Raw genomic sequence first — 16,569 nt, 5'->3', positions numbered from 1 at the left:
TCTCCGGCCCTCACACAATGTGTCTCGGGCCTGGCCTGGACAAGGAAGGATCTTGCAAACACTTGAGACTTTGCTTTGAAGTTTGCCAACTTCAAAGGCAGAACTGGATATAAGAAGAAGACCCAAAACCCCAGACTTTTAGAATCTTTCTGGAATCAAGAGGAACCTCTGCAAGGAGAAGAGATGAAGAGCTGAAGGTGGAGTACTGTCCCTTTGCTGTGCTGCTTTGCTGGACTGGCCTGCAGTTGCTGCTTCCGCCTGAAAAGAGTGCAAAGTGTGAATGTTGTTGTGTGTCCTGCTTGAGAAAATTCTCCAAGTGCTTGGAGTAGCGCTTGCCTCCTGTTGGAAGTCTCAAGGACACCAAAGACTTCAGTTTCCTCAATCTGCAGCACTGGGAACTGTGTGTTTTGTGCTGTTCAAGAGGACAAACCATTGCGATGCTGCCAACGACGCCACTGGCCTGCACTGTGTCCTGCCGATGCCACACTGCCCCACTTTGCACCGCGACCCTGGCCTCCCCGACGCCGTCATCGGATGACTTCACCGAGCCGCTGCTCGCACCGAAACCTGTGGGCCCCGCACTCCAGCATCGCCTGCTCACACCACAGCCTGGGCATCCCCGACAACGATGCTCCTGCTGACACCGGCGCTGCTGCCTACACCGTTGCCTGTGGACACCACTCCTGAGGTACATGAAGCACCGTCCCGCCCTGCACCACAGCCACGGTCCACAGACGCCAGCACCACAGACTCCTGTGTCGTCATCAGGCATCCTGCCTGCACCGTGGTCTGTGGACACCGCTCGTGAGGATCACGAAGCACCATCCCGTCCCGCACTGCTGGCTTGGGCCTACCGACAACAGCGCTTCAGTACCAACAACGCCGCTGCCTGCACCGTGACCTATGGACACCGCATGCTGCACCGCCCCGCTTCACACCACAGCCCTGGCACGTGTTGCATCGTCCCGCTTTGCACCGCAGCCCCGACGCCATCCACGCCGGCGCACCTGACTTTATCAGCCTGGAGTTCGATCCGCAACGCATGTGACTTCAAGAGCTTGACAACTCCTGCACCGACTCTGGAACAGACACCGGGATGTCAGCGCTGCTGTCCGGCGATCACTGTGAGGATCACGACACCCGGAAATCCAAGGTACTGTTTGCGGGTCTTCCGGACACCGTAGCTGGCCTGCAACGCCGGGGCCGGCCTGAACTGTTGGTTTTACTGATCACGACACCAAGGAACTGCAGTTTTGAGGAAATATTGCAGAACTCATCTTTTATATTACTGAATGTTGGAGTTTTATTGTATTTGGTCTTGTTTTATATAGATAAATATTGCCTATTTTCCTAAAACTGGTGTAGTGTCCGTTTGTAGTGTTTTCACTTATTACTGTGTGTTATGTGTAAAATGCTTTACACATTGTTTCTGAGTTAACCCTGACTGCTCGTGCCAATCTACCAAGGGGGTGATCAGGGGTTATCTGAGCAGGTATCTCCCTTACCCTGACTAGAGTTAGGGTCCCTACTTGGACAGGGTACAAACCGACTGTCAACTAGAGACCCCATTTCTAACATCCATCTTCTGTAGTATCCACAGGTCCAGGAGTGCACTGAATAATGGGTCTGGGGGTCTCATTTGTATACTTGGTGCAAGCTTTGAATTGGGAGAAGCTTCTGGAGTTTTTCCCCTACAGAGGTGTTAGGAATTTCCTGTCACCCTGCCCTGGTCTTGGCCTGGCTGCAGTCATAATAGGTTAGTGTGAAGTTCTTCGTGTGTAAGCTAAGGCAGTGTATTTGAAGTGCAAGTAGGGCGGCCCACAACTCAGCGTGCCATCCTGCCTTAGATGGTCCATTCTGCTAACACCCAGGCCTTCTATTGTGTGGCTATCTGGGAGTAACGCACAAAGACCAACTCCCAAACTATAACTAGTCATGCAACCCAGGAAACAGGCTGTGGGAACCAAATGGTTATGACAAGAAAATGTAAACTTTCTAAAAGTGGCATTTTCAGAATCGCTACTTAAAATCGGACATTTCCATTAAAGAGTGTTTTGAATTACAATTCCACAAACACCAAACATGACATTACTACCTTCTCCAAATAAATGTTATCACTTTTATATAAATGTAATAAAGTAACCCAATGTCATCCTATAGTTCCAATTTACTAGGAACTTATACGTAAACTAAATAAGCCAATTTGACCATGTTTAGAGGCAGAAGCAGAAGCACTTTAGCACTGGTTGGCAATAGTAAAGAGCACAGAGTCCTAATAGCCAACAGAAACATGATCAGAAAAACAGTAATGTTGAAGGCAAAAGGTCTGGGATGTTCTTGCAGAGAGAGCCAGTCCAACAGAGTAATTCTTAAACACAACACTCATTTAAAAAAGATGAGGCAATGATAAAATATTGAGATTTTTAACTTGTGATGGTGGCTTCTGGCATTAGTATTTCTGAAAATCTCCATATACTGTCTCATTCACTTCCTGCCAAGGAGATGTTTTACATCACATAAGATGGTTGTCTACATTAGCACAAGCCTGAGACTTGTGAGAATGTCCAAACAGGATTTTGATAATTGAAGCCTGGCCGCAGATGGAAGTCTATTACTGCAATGATGATAAAGAGGGCATGTGTTGATTTTACGAGCCAAATTAAGTTACCCATGATGCTCTTAATAAACAAGGCAACAAATGAGTGTAGTCCCATCTGGCAATTTGGGCTTTTGGAATGATGTAAAAAAATACCTCATACAAATTGAAAACACTTGTACAAAATTAGGGTCAATGCAGCTGTAGGAAAGTCCTTTTTTTTTTGCCTGATCACCCCCACTCTTTCTGGATAGGTACTGGTGGTTACTGACTCTTGGCTGTGCCCTGGGTACTGCTTACCAGTCCCAGGGCCAGTGCTCTGTGTAAAATGGATATGCAAATTAGGCTAATTATAATTGGCTAAGTTAACCTACCTATAAGTCCCTAGTATATGGTAGGGCATGTAGGTTTAGGGACCACAGCATAGGTGGTGCACACCTAGGTGCATTGCTGAGGTGCCCAGTGTCATTTTAAAAGCAAGCCTGACTTGCTGGCTGCTTTTAAATTAAAGTTATATGCAAATTCGACTTTGGAATTAAAGGTACTTCCAAAGTCTTAAACTACCTTATTTTTACATATAAGTCACCCCTAAGGTGTGCCCTATGTGCCCCTAGGGCTGGGTGCCATGTACCTATAAGCAGGGACTTTCTAAAAATAGATTTATAAGCCCTGGTGAGGTAAAAACAGCCAAATTTGTTTTTCCCTCATTGAAGTAAATGGCCTTCATAGGCTAGAATGGGCAGACTTTATTTTAAATTTTAAAGTCTCCTTAAATGTTACTTACCAAGAATTTGGTATCAAATTGATTGTTATAATAAATCCCACAACTTCCAGTTGTTGGATTTAATATAACTAGTCCAGGTAAAAAGTTTAGACTTTACCTAAAAAGTTGCCAATTTCAGCTCTGCATTGTTTTTGCTGCTGTGCTCTGATTGGCCAGCCTGCAGCAGCTTCTGCCAGGCTACTTTAATGAGGTGTGAAGTGGCCTGGCTTCACACAAAGGAATGTGCTTGGGGGAGAGAATCTCCCCTCAGCAGATGGTGAGGCAGGAAGGGGGAGGGCTGCCAAACTGGTCTTCAAAGGCAGAGAAGGACATCTGGAGCACCCAGCAACACCCCCACATCCTGCAACCCCAGACAGCTAGGTGCCCCCTTGATTAGATTAGGAGAGGGCAGGAGAGGGGTGTGTTTATGATTTTTAGCCACACCAGTGGGTGGGCTCAGCCAGATCTCTCCTCCAAAAATCAGATTCATCCATTTTGGATTTTTAGAGACTGTTGCCTTCTGGGATGGATTTTTGCCACACTTCCCAGGAAGTGGTCATCACAGGGGGACGACCCTGTCCCTGATTGGAGAACCAGGGCCCCCCTGCTTTTCACCCAGGAGCAAGGATAAAACTGGCAGACCTGCACCCACGCCTCAGATCCCCACCAAATTTCAAGAAGAAGGAACTACAAGGAGAAGAAGGACTGCCCTGCTGGACCCCTGGCCTGCACCTGGACCCTGCACTCAGAAAGACTGCACCAGCTGCACACTTGGGCTTCACCACAAGAAGGACTTTGCCTGGCTTCCACTGGTTCAAGGAGGGACTCCCTGTTTGCTACAGGTGAAAAATTGCTATCCAGAGTCCCCTGCACCAACTCCTGAAAAAGTGACCAGCTGACCACTGTCCAGTGGCCAAAAAGGAGTTTGCGCCAGGTGTATTCTGGGAGTTGAAGTCCGCACTTCCCAAGGACCATCACAGAACTTCTGGACCCTTGGGGTGAGCTGTGGACCCCAAAAGAACCTTAAAAGAACATCTGGGTGAAGCCCCAGAAGTTTGGAAAAGATTGGAGAATTTTTGAAAAAAAGCTCCATAAAGTGACCGACCCGACGCGGAAATTCTAGCCGGCTTGCCTCAACCGCGACCCGGCCTGACTTCGTGGTTCGTCCCGGTAAAGAAAAACATCCAAAAAAGAGACTAAGTCCGAACGTAAAAAGTTGACCGGGACCTCCCAGCCATCGTATCCGAGAAGGGCTCCATGGACGTCGGATCAAGATCCAGGTTTACCCCGGTCGAAGGATTTTCATCTCGAAAAAACGACTAAGTCCGAAGGTAAAAATCACCACCGAGGAAACCGACTTCGCGTATCCGGACAAGGGCTCCAGGAGGTCGGATCCAATTGGCAGGTTCGTCCCGGGGAAGAAAAACATCAAAAAAGAGACTAAGGGGGTGATTCTGATTCTGGCGGGCGGCGGAGGCCGCCCGCCAGAATTCCGCCCTCCATTATACCGCTCCGCGGTCAGAAGACCGCGGGGGGTATTATGAGTTTTTCCCTGGGCTGGCGGGCGGTCTCCAAAAGACCGCCCGCCAGCCCAGGGAAAAACTCCCTTCCCACGAGGATGCCGGCTCGTAATCGAGCCGGCGGAGTGGGAAGGTGCGACGGGTGCAGTGGCACCCGTCGCGTATTTCAGTGTCTGCAAGGCAGACACTGAAATACTTTGCGGGGCCCTCTTACGGGGGCCCCTGCCATGCCCATGCCATTGGCATGGGCATGGCAGGGGCCCCCAGGGGCCCCGCGACCCCCCCTACCGCCATCCTGTTCATGGCGGCTTTCCCGCCATGAACAGGATGGCGGTAGGGGGGGTCAGAATCCCCTCGGCGGCGCAGCGAGCTGCGCCGCCTTGGAGGATTCGAAGGGGCAGTGGAAAACCGGCGGGAGACCGCCGGTTTTCCCGTTCTGACCGCGGCCAAAGCGCCGCGGTCAGAATGACCAAGGGAGCACCGCCGGCCTGTCGGCGGTGCTCCCGCCCCCGTTGGCCCTGGCGGTAGAGAACCGCCAGGGTCAGAATCACCCCCTAAGTCAGAAGGTAACTTTTTAACCAAGGCCTCCCGCGACTTGTAGCCGAGCAGGGCTCCATCGCGGTCGGCCTGAAAGTTTGACTTTGCCCCGGTCCTGGTGCAACCAGATGACCCGATTGGCGCTTTTTGTTTCTAAGCGCTAGAAAATAATAATACTTTAAAAATTCATATCTCCGGTTCCCCTGAACCGATTTTAATTGTTTTTGTGTCATTTTAAAGATAAAAATATAAACTATTTTTATAAATTGGTTTTGGATTTTTAAACTGTTTCCTGTGTTTTATTTAATTACTGTTTTGTGATATTTGAATGCTTTACACTTTGTCTCCTAAGTTAAGCCTTGACGCTCGTTGCCAAGCTACCAAGGGTAGAGCTGGGATTAATTTACTGAGACCTAACTGTACTTATGTGGAGGTTTGTGGCTTGTTGTTAGGTGTAGGTACCTACCTGCCCTACCAATAACCCATTTTCCAACAGCAGCCCTCAGCATTTCTTTAGGTATATTTGTAAACTACTGTCAAGCAAAAGCTCCAGTCCAAGTAATTATTCCTACGCTTCATGAAATAATGCATATTTACTATAATGAGCTTAAAACAAGTGTTGTGAAAATCACACTCATTGTGTAACCATAGTAAGCACTATACAGGGAGAGAGTATTTTGAAAAGGTATGCATTGCATAAAAACCCACACACTCACACCCTATAATTCTTTTAAAGCAGTTTTGTAGGGTACCGTTTGAGATCAGGAAAGTGTTTTTACAGGAAGAAACAGTGTTCTTTAGCTGATGTAGCATACCTGCTAGGGTGACCGCTGATACCTCCAAAGGGAGGAGTAAACTATAGGTACACCTATTGTGACCATGAACCACTGGTTTCTGAAGACAGTGCTCCCTAGCTGTTCACTTTGGTGGCACTCTGGAGAACCCCCATATCTCAGTAGTTCCTAATTATGGTTTTATTGATTGGGGCTTCCTGATGATTGCCAGTTATAAGCATGCTGCACTGAGACGTGAAAGATACACTGTTCTTTTTCTGTCTGAGGCCCAACATCTGAGTTACCAGGTCCAGTGAAATTATAAGGTTTGTTTTTTCACATGAACATTTCAACTTCCAAAAGTAGTCAACATCAGCTTGTGATAATCCTGGGGAGAAGTTTGTGGACTGGTGTGGAGATACCAATTCACTTTAACTCAAAAACCTGACACTCTCATTATTTCCCTACCCAGGGAAGCTTGGGTCAGGAAAATAACCAGAGGTTTAAGGGGCCACTCATACAGAGGTTCTCAAAGTGTTATATACTATACTAAAATACACATTTTGAAATAGTTTAATTAAAAAGCCTAGGCCTAGTCTGCCCAAAAGCTACTGGCTTAGGTTCTGCCTTTCTTATTTCTGTGTTGCGTTGCTGACCTCACATTAGCACCATTGGGAGATGTTCAAGAAACCACAGGAAAACATGCAGGGCATTCAATAAGAACCAATTAAGTATACACACATACATCAAGGAGGCAATATGTTATGTTAAAGTGTATGCAATGTGTGTATCTTGTATGTCTCTTGGCTAAATGGTGTCCTTCTAGATACTTTCTAAGGGGCATTGCTCACCATGAAACCTCCCTAATGCAAAGGAAATTGTGGCTGTTCCTGCACCCCTGATAAGTGGATTCCTCACCTAGGTCATTAAGCAACCCAATCCTGTTCTAGAAAGTTCACATTTTGTGCTTCATTTCAATGATTTAGGAAGTAAGTTGGTTTCACCTGCAGTTTCAAATTGGCACTTTAAACAATTTAAGTCTGCCAGGTCAAACAACAAGTTATTCTTGTATAGGCTCTTACCTTAAAAAACTCCTTAGTGGAGCCAGAATCCAAAGTTCCATAAGCAATTTCTGTTTGCTTAGAAAGATCTTCTGCACTTTCAATGGGAGACACCATCCGCTCTACGGTTAGGAAGGCCGCTAAGTTAGCCGTGTAGGATGAGATAATGATGAGGGTGAAGAACCACCACACACCTCCAACAATCCGCCCAGATAAGGATCTATTGACAAGTATGAAATTAATGTGTAAAATTAAATGAAGCTCTTATCAGGAACACGTTTGCTTCCACAATGCACACTGTCAGACTCTTAACAAAATACTTCTGAGAATTACAGCAAACAATCAATGGATGCCCTGTGAATATGTATTACAGCAATTTATATCAGTTGTCTTTTAATTCATGGATGAAGAGAGACAGAACTCTGTAAAATGTCCCCTGTTATAAAATTTCAGAAGGAAAAACATTTACTTACTACAAACTTTTTTACTGTTTTGGCAAACAACTGTAAGAAAACCTATACATATAAAACAGCTAAAAATACTTTCAGAACATAAATAGACAACCTATTCAAAACAATAGAGTGAATTACTGTAAACAGAGGTGGGACATATATTTATGAGATGTAGAAAAAGATGATGGAACTCATACACTAATGAGATATACAGTATAAGAAGACCTAGTGCTTAATTGGTTGCAGGTTCTAGGAACCAGCACTCATTTTTGAGGATCAGAACATAAATTTGATCATTAGGTTTTGACCCAGATTAAGAGAGAGAATGGAAGGAATGAAAAAAAACTTAAAGAGTGAGATAAAGAGACAGGAATTTTAGAAAGTGGAAGAAAGAGGCATGAAACAGAATCAAAGACAGCTAGACTTGATTTCCAGCAGACACAACCCTCAGTAGCATTGGTGGTGAGCCCATAACAATTGGTTTATTGCACTCATTTTTTAGCAAATGATGCACTGTGAAGAGCAGTGTAATGAATAGACAACTCTAAGGTGCACAACTAGTATGTATGACACTGAGGCATTTCTGGCTCGGTGACCTTTAGTTAACACCTAAGGTCCACTGTTAAACATCATTTACGACAAGAAAGGTACAAGAGAAACTGCGAGAAAGCATCAGAACAATAACTATTTGAAGTTGTATTTCTTCAAGCTGTTTCAACGTGTTTCAGTGTGCCTTTCTCTTGTGCAACATAGAAAGGTCATTCTAGATAAATAGAAGATTAAACATTTTTTGAGAAAATTGGGTATGTAAAACAGTTCACCCTGACAATCTCGTAAAATAAGGGATCACGCACTCTATAACTGTATTTTGGGAACCGGTTACCAAAAACACACTTTATATGTAGATTTGGTGTACTCCTGGAACCGCAGGGCCACTGGAATTATGTGATTGTGAGGCTGCAGCGAATTTCACATAATTAGAAATTTGCCGCATTTGGCACATAATCCACCACCTGCTGCCTAATCTACTTATTTTAACCCAAAACATGGTCTCAAGCTGAAATGATTCAAAAGTGACTACAAATGCAGCAACATGTGTGGCCACGCCCGAAAGGTCCTTTCTAAAGCTGGACTCATTTGGAAAGCACAGGGAAGCGTTGCATTTACAGAAATAGGATGCATCCCTGTACTTTCCACAGCACCGGTGCATAAACTGCTACCTAGCACCAATGCAGGCACCCTTGCACCATGGTGCACCATTGCAGGGATAATTGTTTATGTGCAGGAAGGTCCACCTTCCTGCACATAAACTATCATTAATAGCGTTGTCCTCTATGTGTGAGGCAGAACGCAGCACACATAGAAAGAGGAAAAAACGGGGAAATGGTAATTCGTCCCATTGTGCCACTTTAATGACACATGTGGCTTATCACAGGCTACAGTGCTTCCTCGAAGCAGAGATTTCGGCCTACGTGCAACCAAATTTTCTAGAAGTCACCGGTGACCTCTAAAGTGGCCCTGGATTTATGGTACCTCCAATTTAGTTCCTCTATAGGAGGTCTGAATCCCTGGTGCAGCACTCACCCAACTTCCGCCACATTTAACTACATGGTGCAGTATGTGGCTTACAGGATATTTCCTCCAAAAAGCCTTGCCTTTCTCTCCAAGGGTATTTGTCACTCTGTGCGGCACATGGATATACTTAGTCAACTGCTAGTGCAGTATTCCCCTTAATGTGAGTTGACAGCTACCGATTCACCCCCACACAAACATATTCTTTTCCTGCAGGGGGATTCAACAGATCCAATGGGGGTACAGTGAAATAAAGAGACATCTTGGAGGTATGTAGTTTAGATAATTCTCCAGTTTATTTAATCTTTCCAGCTATGACGTTTCTAACCACCCAGGAGAGACTCCACCAAGCAACTGGTATGCATTACCTAGTGAAATTCCATTCTACAGTGGAATCTCCCTAGCAGTGACATAAGCTGAGCTCACACCATAACACATTCCTCCCCCCAAACAATTGTACAATATTGAATAACCAGTCAACTAGAAAGACTGACACAAAAGAAATTACATACGTTTCTATGCATTAATATGAAAGAACTGCATTAACAAAACAATATGTAAATACATTTATTATGCATATATACATATATATATATATATATATATATATATATATATATATATATATATAATATAATATGAAACAAAGAACTGCATTAGTATACAATCCAATATGCCTACATTGTATGTACTATCAATACATTGCATAGTCCACGTGGATCGGGCAACACCTTTTTCTTTGTTCTTACACCAACAAAATGACCTTGCACCCTTCCACTCTCCACTTTTTCCACCTTTTTCAAACAGTCAGGAACTCTCACAACTTTTCCTTTGTTCCATACCTTTCCATCACTCTACAATAAGGTATACCTATTTACTATTTTTACTACTAAATGTTCAGAATATTTTGATTCACAATGATTCACTTTTTGTACTTGCAAAACCCTCACCCAATCGCCCTACTGAAAATTATTTCCAGACTCACAATCACTGGATTTTGGTCTTTCGCTCGACACCTTTGGACAACAAGGCCCTTGGCTTACGACCTCTCATCAACTCAAATGGAGATTTACCTGTTAGACTATGTGGGGTCAAATCCATTCTACTACCAAGAGCCAATTGTATCCCTTCCTTGAGCATTCCACCTTTCCATCAAATCGTTGCTTTGCGGGTAATACATCAAGAAACGCACATGCTCAACTCCATATTTTTTTTTTTAAGTCTTTATTGTTTCAGACACAAATTTCACACCATTATCCGTAACTATAATTCCTTCTCTCTCCCATAACTCACTCAGAAATTCTACCAGCACGTCTGTGGTAATGTGATCAGAATTTAACTTCTGGCCATCGAGTATAATAATCCACTATTACAATTGCAAATTTTGATTGACTACTCAAAGCATTGAATGGTCCAGTAAAACTGACAGCAACTTTCTTCCACACCCAATCAGACTTATCAGAGACTATGGGAGGATACTTCACCAACCTTTGTGATTTATTGTTCCAAGCGCATAACACACATTCCCTAGTGTTCCACATCATGCTCAATACCAGGCCACCAGTATTCTGCTCAGAGACGCGTTTTAGTAGCACTCATACCCATGTGCCCTTCATGTGCTGGTTTCAAAATTCTGTCTCTAAGTTTGTCTGTTACTACCAACAACTCTCCTCTTAGCTAAATTCCATTTATCACAGAGAGCTCAGTGGTCACCTGGCAGAACAACTCTGCTCCACAAGAAGACTTACCTTTTGTAGGCCAACCTTCAATGAGGTACTTCATTAACTCTTTCAACACTTCGGGCCTGATTACGAACCTGGCAGTCTCATGACCGCCAGGTCCATGCATGGCTGTGGTCCGAGCGCCATATTACGACTGCAGCAGAAATGCCATGGTCAGACCACCAGCACTGCCGGGAACAGTCCTTCTGGCAGACTGGCAGTTCCAGCAGTCCTAATCTTCCAGACAGCGTTGCAGGCAGCACCTCCTGGGGATTATGACTTCATTTTCTGCCAGCGATTTCATGATGGTGAAAAGGTTGGCGGGGAACGGGTGTAGGGGGCTTCAGGGGGGCACATGCACTTCCCATGCACGTGGCATGGGCAGTGCAGGGGTCCCCCGGCCAGCATCCTCGCAATATTTACTGTCTGTCTTGCAGATAGTGAACATTGCGAGGGTGCTGGTGCACCCTGTATCCTACAGCATTGACGCCTGTATGATTAGGAGTTGGCGACAGTGCTGTAGGGTCTTTCCCGCTAGGCTGGTGTGCAGAAACTCTGTTTGGAAACACGTAATGGATTTGATGGGGAGGCAGCCGCAGTGGTGGCAACCTCCCCGTCTGTAGTTCTGCAGACAGTAAAAATCATCCGTCAAACTCGTAATGAGCCCCTTCATCCTCATTTGAAACATTAATCCATTCTTCATGGAATATCTTCATCACCTTGGCAATCATGCAATTGTCATCTCCATGAACATCTTCGCTCATTCCCTCAGCAGGCAAGTTCGATAAACAATCTGCGAGCACATTTTGTTTCCTGAACATATTCCATTTTGTAATTGAATTCTAATAATATCATAACCTACCTTGCAATTCTAGGAGAGAGCTTCCCAGACCCTCCAGTAGAAAATACATCTAATAATGGCCGATGAGCCATTCTGATTTTGAACTCTGTTCCCCAGACATGCTACACATGCTTCCTGAAATAGTACACTGCCCAACAACAACCCAGCACTTCTTTTTCTATGGTAGAATACTTTCTTTCAGTAGCTCTTAAAGGTCTGGAAGTGTAAGGAATAATAAGCTCAACCCCATCATGATTCTGCAACATCACTGCACCCAGTCCAACACTACTAGCATCAGTGTTGATGATGGTGGTCATTTGCATCGAAAGCCTTGAGTGCCGGGTTGTAGCAATACATCCTTTTAACACACAAAAATCTTCCTCACATTCAATGTTCCACACAAACACTTTTCCTTTTGACATATATTTCTGTATGCACTTATGTTTGTCTGCAAATTTCACAATAAATATGTAATAGCACTCTGCTAATCCAAGGCAAGACTGCAATTGGTCCATTCTTTTTCAACACTCACAACAAGGCTATCAGGGCTTCATCATGTTCACTGACATCTCTCCCAAATATTAAATTATCATCTTGAAAATAAGTGACATGCGATAACCCTTGTAACAAGTGATGAATGGCACGTTGGGAAACTGCTGCTGCAGACGCCAACCCAAAAGGCATCCGTTGGGAACCCTTGGATGTTATAAAATATGTCAAATGGTGTGACTGTAGCTTTAATACAACCTTATCCTAAGCCGATGACAAATCCAATGTAGTAAATACCATAACCATCTTAATGGTAGATGATATTTCATTAATATTAGGCAAGTGATACTTGTCAACCCAAACTGCAGCATTTAGATCTCTGAAATCAGCACACAGATGCAAATCCCCATTGCTTTTCTTTGCTAATACCACAGGGCTAACCATTTGGATGCTTCGATTTCTTCAGTTTTTCACCTGCTGCACAACTCTTCCAACTGCCAATGTAATGGATCCCTCTTGACCAGAGGAACTACCCTGGGCTTGTGGGCCTTGTGCACTGCACCCTTCTTAAGAACACCCTTGTGCATGAAATCCTTCAACAACCTCAATTCATCGCTGAAAACTCATGGAAATTCTTTGAAAAAGGAGGCTTGAGACTCCCTTCCTGACATATTTATTTCTGACAGGGATACTAAGACTTGCTCATGATGATTTGGATCTAATCTTATACCCAAATCTCTCTTCTGATACCAGCCCAACAACCACAAACTATCTTTTGCAAAATACACTTTCAAAGGAACGTCAACCCCTTAAAACTCCATAAGCATCAATGTAACCCAGTAAATCTATGGGTCTGTTCCCATACGCTACTAATTTGACATCAGAGTGATTGACCACATGGCTGTGAAACCATTGGTAAATGTCCTTCCCCAATCAGTGTGTATCCTGCCCGCGATGCCACTATTATCTTTACACTTTCTCCGTCAACCTTGATCACACACAATGGATTATCATCACATACATTTCCCACTTGTATCAATTGCAATATTACTTCTTGAGAACTCTCATCTTCATTGGTATCTTGTGCTACAGTACTCACAGGCATTTTAACATATTTCAAATTTGTCCGATCACAGGACACATTTCAATATTAGACACATGCCCTTTGAGCCCACTCTTGAAGCAAACCCAAGTAGTCTTGATTCCTCCTTTAGCGGAATTCTTGTTAGTCTCATCTTTCTTTATTGTTTTCTGAGATCCTTTTTGAACTACCTCAATTTTTTCCTCTCGCAGCCAATTCCTTCAGATCTTCATCAGTTTTTTTCCACTCATTTTACTATTTCCACTGCCTTTTTTAACGTCAATCCTCCTGTATTCTGTAGTTTTTCCCGCATATTCTTGTTATTCACTCTCAACACTAGTTGATCCCACAACATCTCATCCAAAAAAAAATTATAATCACATATTGCAGCAAGAGACCTCAAACTGGCTACATAGCATTCCACGGATTCTCCAGATAATCGACTCCTTTTTGAAAATTTGAATCTTTCAACCACTACATTTTGTTTGGCCAAAGTTCTCAGTTAGTTGCTTTATGGCAGTGTCATATTGATTCATCTCTTCATCAGTTTCCTCCTCATCTGATAGAAGTTTCAAAATCCTTCTTCCTTCAGCACCCAGAGTTTGAGAAATGCTAATTTTCTTGCTGATGTAAAAATATCACCTCCAATAGCTTGTATATAGGCTTCAAATCCCTCTTTCCAGTCTCCCCATGGTACCATAAGTTCACCTGGGCTATGCAAAAAACATAGCATGACCAAAGCTACAAAAATCCAATAAGTAAAACTCAAGTCATGAATTTTTAAAGCATAAACTGTAAAATAGTGCTTAGAAGCCAAAAGTGCCAACCGAGAATATCTGGTCACACCATACCGGGACAAAGTCAAAAGTTCAGGCTGACCATCATGCAGGGTGGGCCAGCTACAGGCACCTCATTGGCCAGCTGGACCAAAGTACCTTAAATCCTGGTTGCAGAGCATTGTGTTGGTTCCAAAACACATCGTTGAGGAAATGTGTTGATTTTACCCACACAGTAGAAGAGACGTGTTCCTCATGCAGCATTGCATTGATTCTGATGTGTACAGGGGCTGTGATGCAGAGTGTGGGTGTTGTTGCCAAGACTGTTATCGACGGGGTGTGGGGACCTTGCACCAAAGAAAACACTGCATTGTTGGTTCCAAGGCAATGAGCCGGTTCTGTTCCACACAACAGTGTTGATGCATTGGTTCTGCCCACGCAGTAGAGGATGCACGGGTTCTGGTGGAGCAAACACCTGAGGTCCACTTCCAATGGTAGAGGACTGGGATGGCACCACTTGGCAGGGAAGATTCACAGATGGCAGAGTCAAGGTACAGCAGCAGGGTTGTCTGTTATGTCCCTGAGCCTTCAGAACAGGAGGCCAGCAGACTAGCCTTTGAATTCACTCTGGGTTTAAAGAGATGCAGGTCCAGTCCTTCTCACTCCCAGGCAAGAGGGTAGCAGGCACAGGTCAGCACAGTAAAGCATGAGTCTAGCAAACAGCAGTCCAGCAGAGTGGCTGGCCTTCAGCAGCACGGGAATCTTCTTGCTAGCAGAGTGTCCATAAATGCACTGAAGATTGGGTCTGAGAGTCTTATTTTTTTACCCTGGTGCCCTATTCCTAGAAGGTTTGAGAAGTTTCTGGAAAGGTTCTTTAAAGTTCCAGGAGTTGTCTGACTCCCCTTCCCTGGCTCTAAGCTGGCTGCAGTGGCAATACAGGGTCGTTAGGCCTACTCTGCAGAGACAGGGCACAGCACATTCAGGTGCAAGTGGGGCAGTCCTCAGCTACGCCCCCTCATTCAAGCCAGTTAATGGCCCATTGAGGCACACCTAATCCCACTATTGTGTGACTGCCTGTGAGTTATTCACAAAGTCTGTCAGCCACACTCAGTCTTGTGACACAAGACAAGCTGCCAGCACAAAGGGCTAAGGGGAGGAAGATGACGCTTTCTAAAATTGCAATGATAAATCCAACTTTGCCATTAAAGAGGGTTTATAATTACAATTCCATAGTTATCAGTCATGACCTTTCCATTTCCTCTCATTTAGCAATTACAGCTTATTAAATGTAATAAGGAATCCACAATGGTATCCTGTAGGAGGGGTAGGCATCACAGTAGTACAAAATGGATTTGAGGAGTGCAGGGTAATTTGGATTATGTGTGATTTACCCAGACTAGAGTGAGGATCCTTGCTTGGACAGGGATTTGAGGGGTTTTCACTAACAGGACTTAAAAGTATGTGTCCTAACTTTTAATTACACATAACCCTGCTCTATGGCCTACGTAGAGGCTCTGTGGGGCCTACCATAGGGGTGACATACTGTATGTAGTAAAAGCAGAGTTGAAAGCTTAGAAAGAGGATTTAAATTCCAAACAACATGGCAGTATGACACTACATTCAGGCTACAATGGCAGGCCTGGGACATGTTTAGGTAGAAGCCCTACTTAAGTGGATGGCACAATAACTGATGCAGACACACTGGCTGTATTTCCGTCCTAAGGCCAACAAAAAACAATTTAGGGAAAAATGGCGGGTAAAGGCATATGTTTTGCGGGTAATCCTCCAGAATGAGCCATTTCCAATAGTTTGTGTTTATTTTATTTAAAAAAAATTGCCCACAGTAAGTAAAGCAAAAATGTTTGCTTTGTCATAATAGACCATCCCTATGCAAGTCAACACTGAAAATGTATGCTATATATCCCCTTTAGCCATATGACTCAGAAATGATTAAAATAATTAAATGCAGTGCATAAAATCGATACCCTATAAGCTACAAAAATAGACATCTCCTCGGTGGGCGAAACATACAAAACGTGTGTACTTCACAAAAAATGTATATTCCCTTTAGCCATATGACTCAGAAATGATTAAAATAATTAAATGCAATGCATGAAATCGATAACCTATAAGCTACAAAAACAGACATCTCCTCGGTGGGCGAAACGTACAAAATGTGTGTACTTCACAAAAAATGTTTTGCTTTTTTCAAAATATGTTATTCACACAAAGATTTCTATGTGAGTAAATCTACTCCTAAGCCTGGAGTGGGTGTATCAGGGCTAGAATGCCCTCAACATTTGTGAAGTGTACCCTCTTACAGATTTTTGGGGCCCCCAGTGTGAAACAACTTTCAATATCGTTATTCCTTTTTTCTAATTGACCCC

The 16,569-nt window shown here is 44.0% G+C and overlaps 1 protein-coding gene across 5 annotated transcripts in view; it reads right to left on the bottom strand.

Annotated features, from left to right (window-relative positions):
* GRIA2 (glutamate ionotropic receptor AMPA type subunit 2) overlaps positions 1-16,569 on the bottom strand; it is a 428,807-nt gene that overhangs the window by 28,334 nt on the left and 383,904 nt on the right. For all 5 annotated transcript variants that reach the window (XR_011205452.1, XM_069243241.1, XM_069243251.1 and 2 more), the window contains exon 12: positions 7,272-7,470. Coding sequence is in view for 4 of the 5 variants with exons in the window: in XM_069243241.1 (XP_069099342.1) it covers positions 7,272-7,470 (199 nt within the window). In the remaining variant the exon portion in view is untranslated. The remainder of the gene's footprint in view (positions 1-7,271; positions 7,471-16,569) is intronic.

The sequence above is a fragment of the Pleurodeles waltl genome, chromosome 1_2, assembly GCF_031143425.1.
Source record: "Pleurodeles waltl isolate 20211129_DDA chromosome 1_2, aPleWal1.hap1.20221129, whole genome shotgun sequence".
NCBI classification, from domain to species: Eukaryota; Metazoa; Chordata; class Amphibia; order Caudata; family Salamandridae; genus Pleurodeles; species Pleurodeles waltl.
Note: the sequence above shows the minus strand (reverse complement) of the source record. Positions and strands in the feature narration are given on the sequence as shown.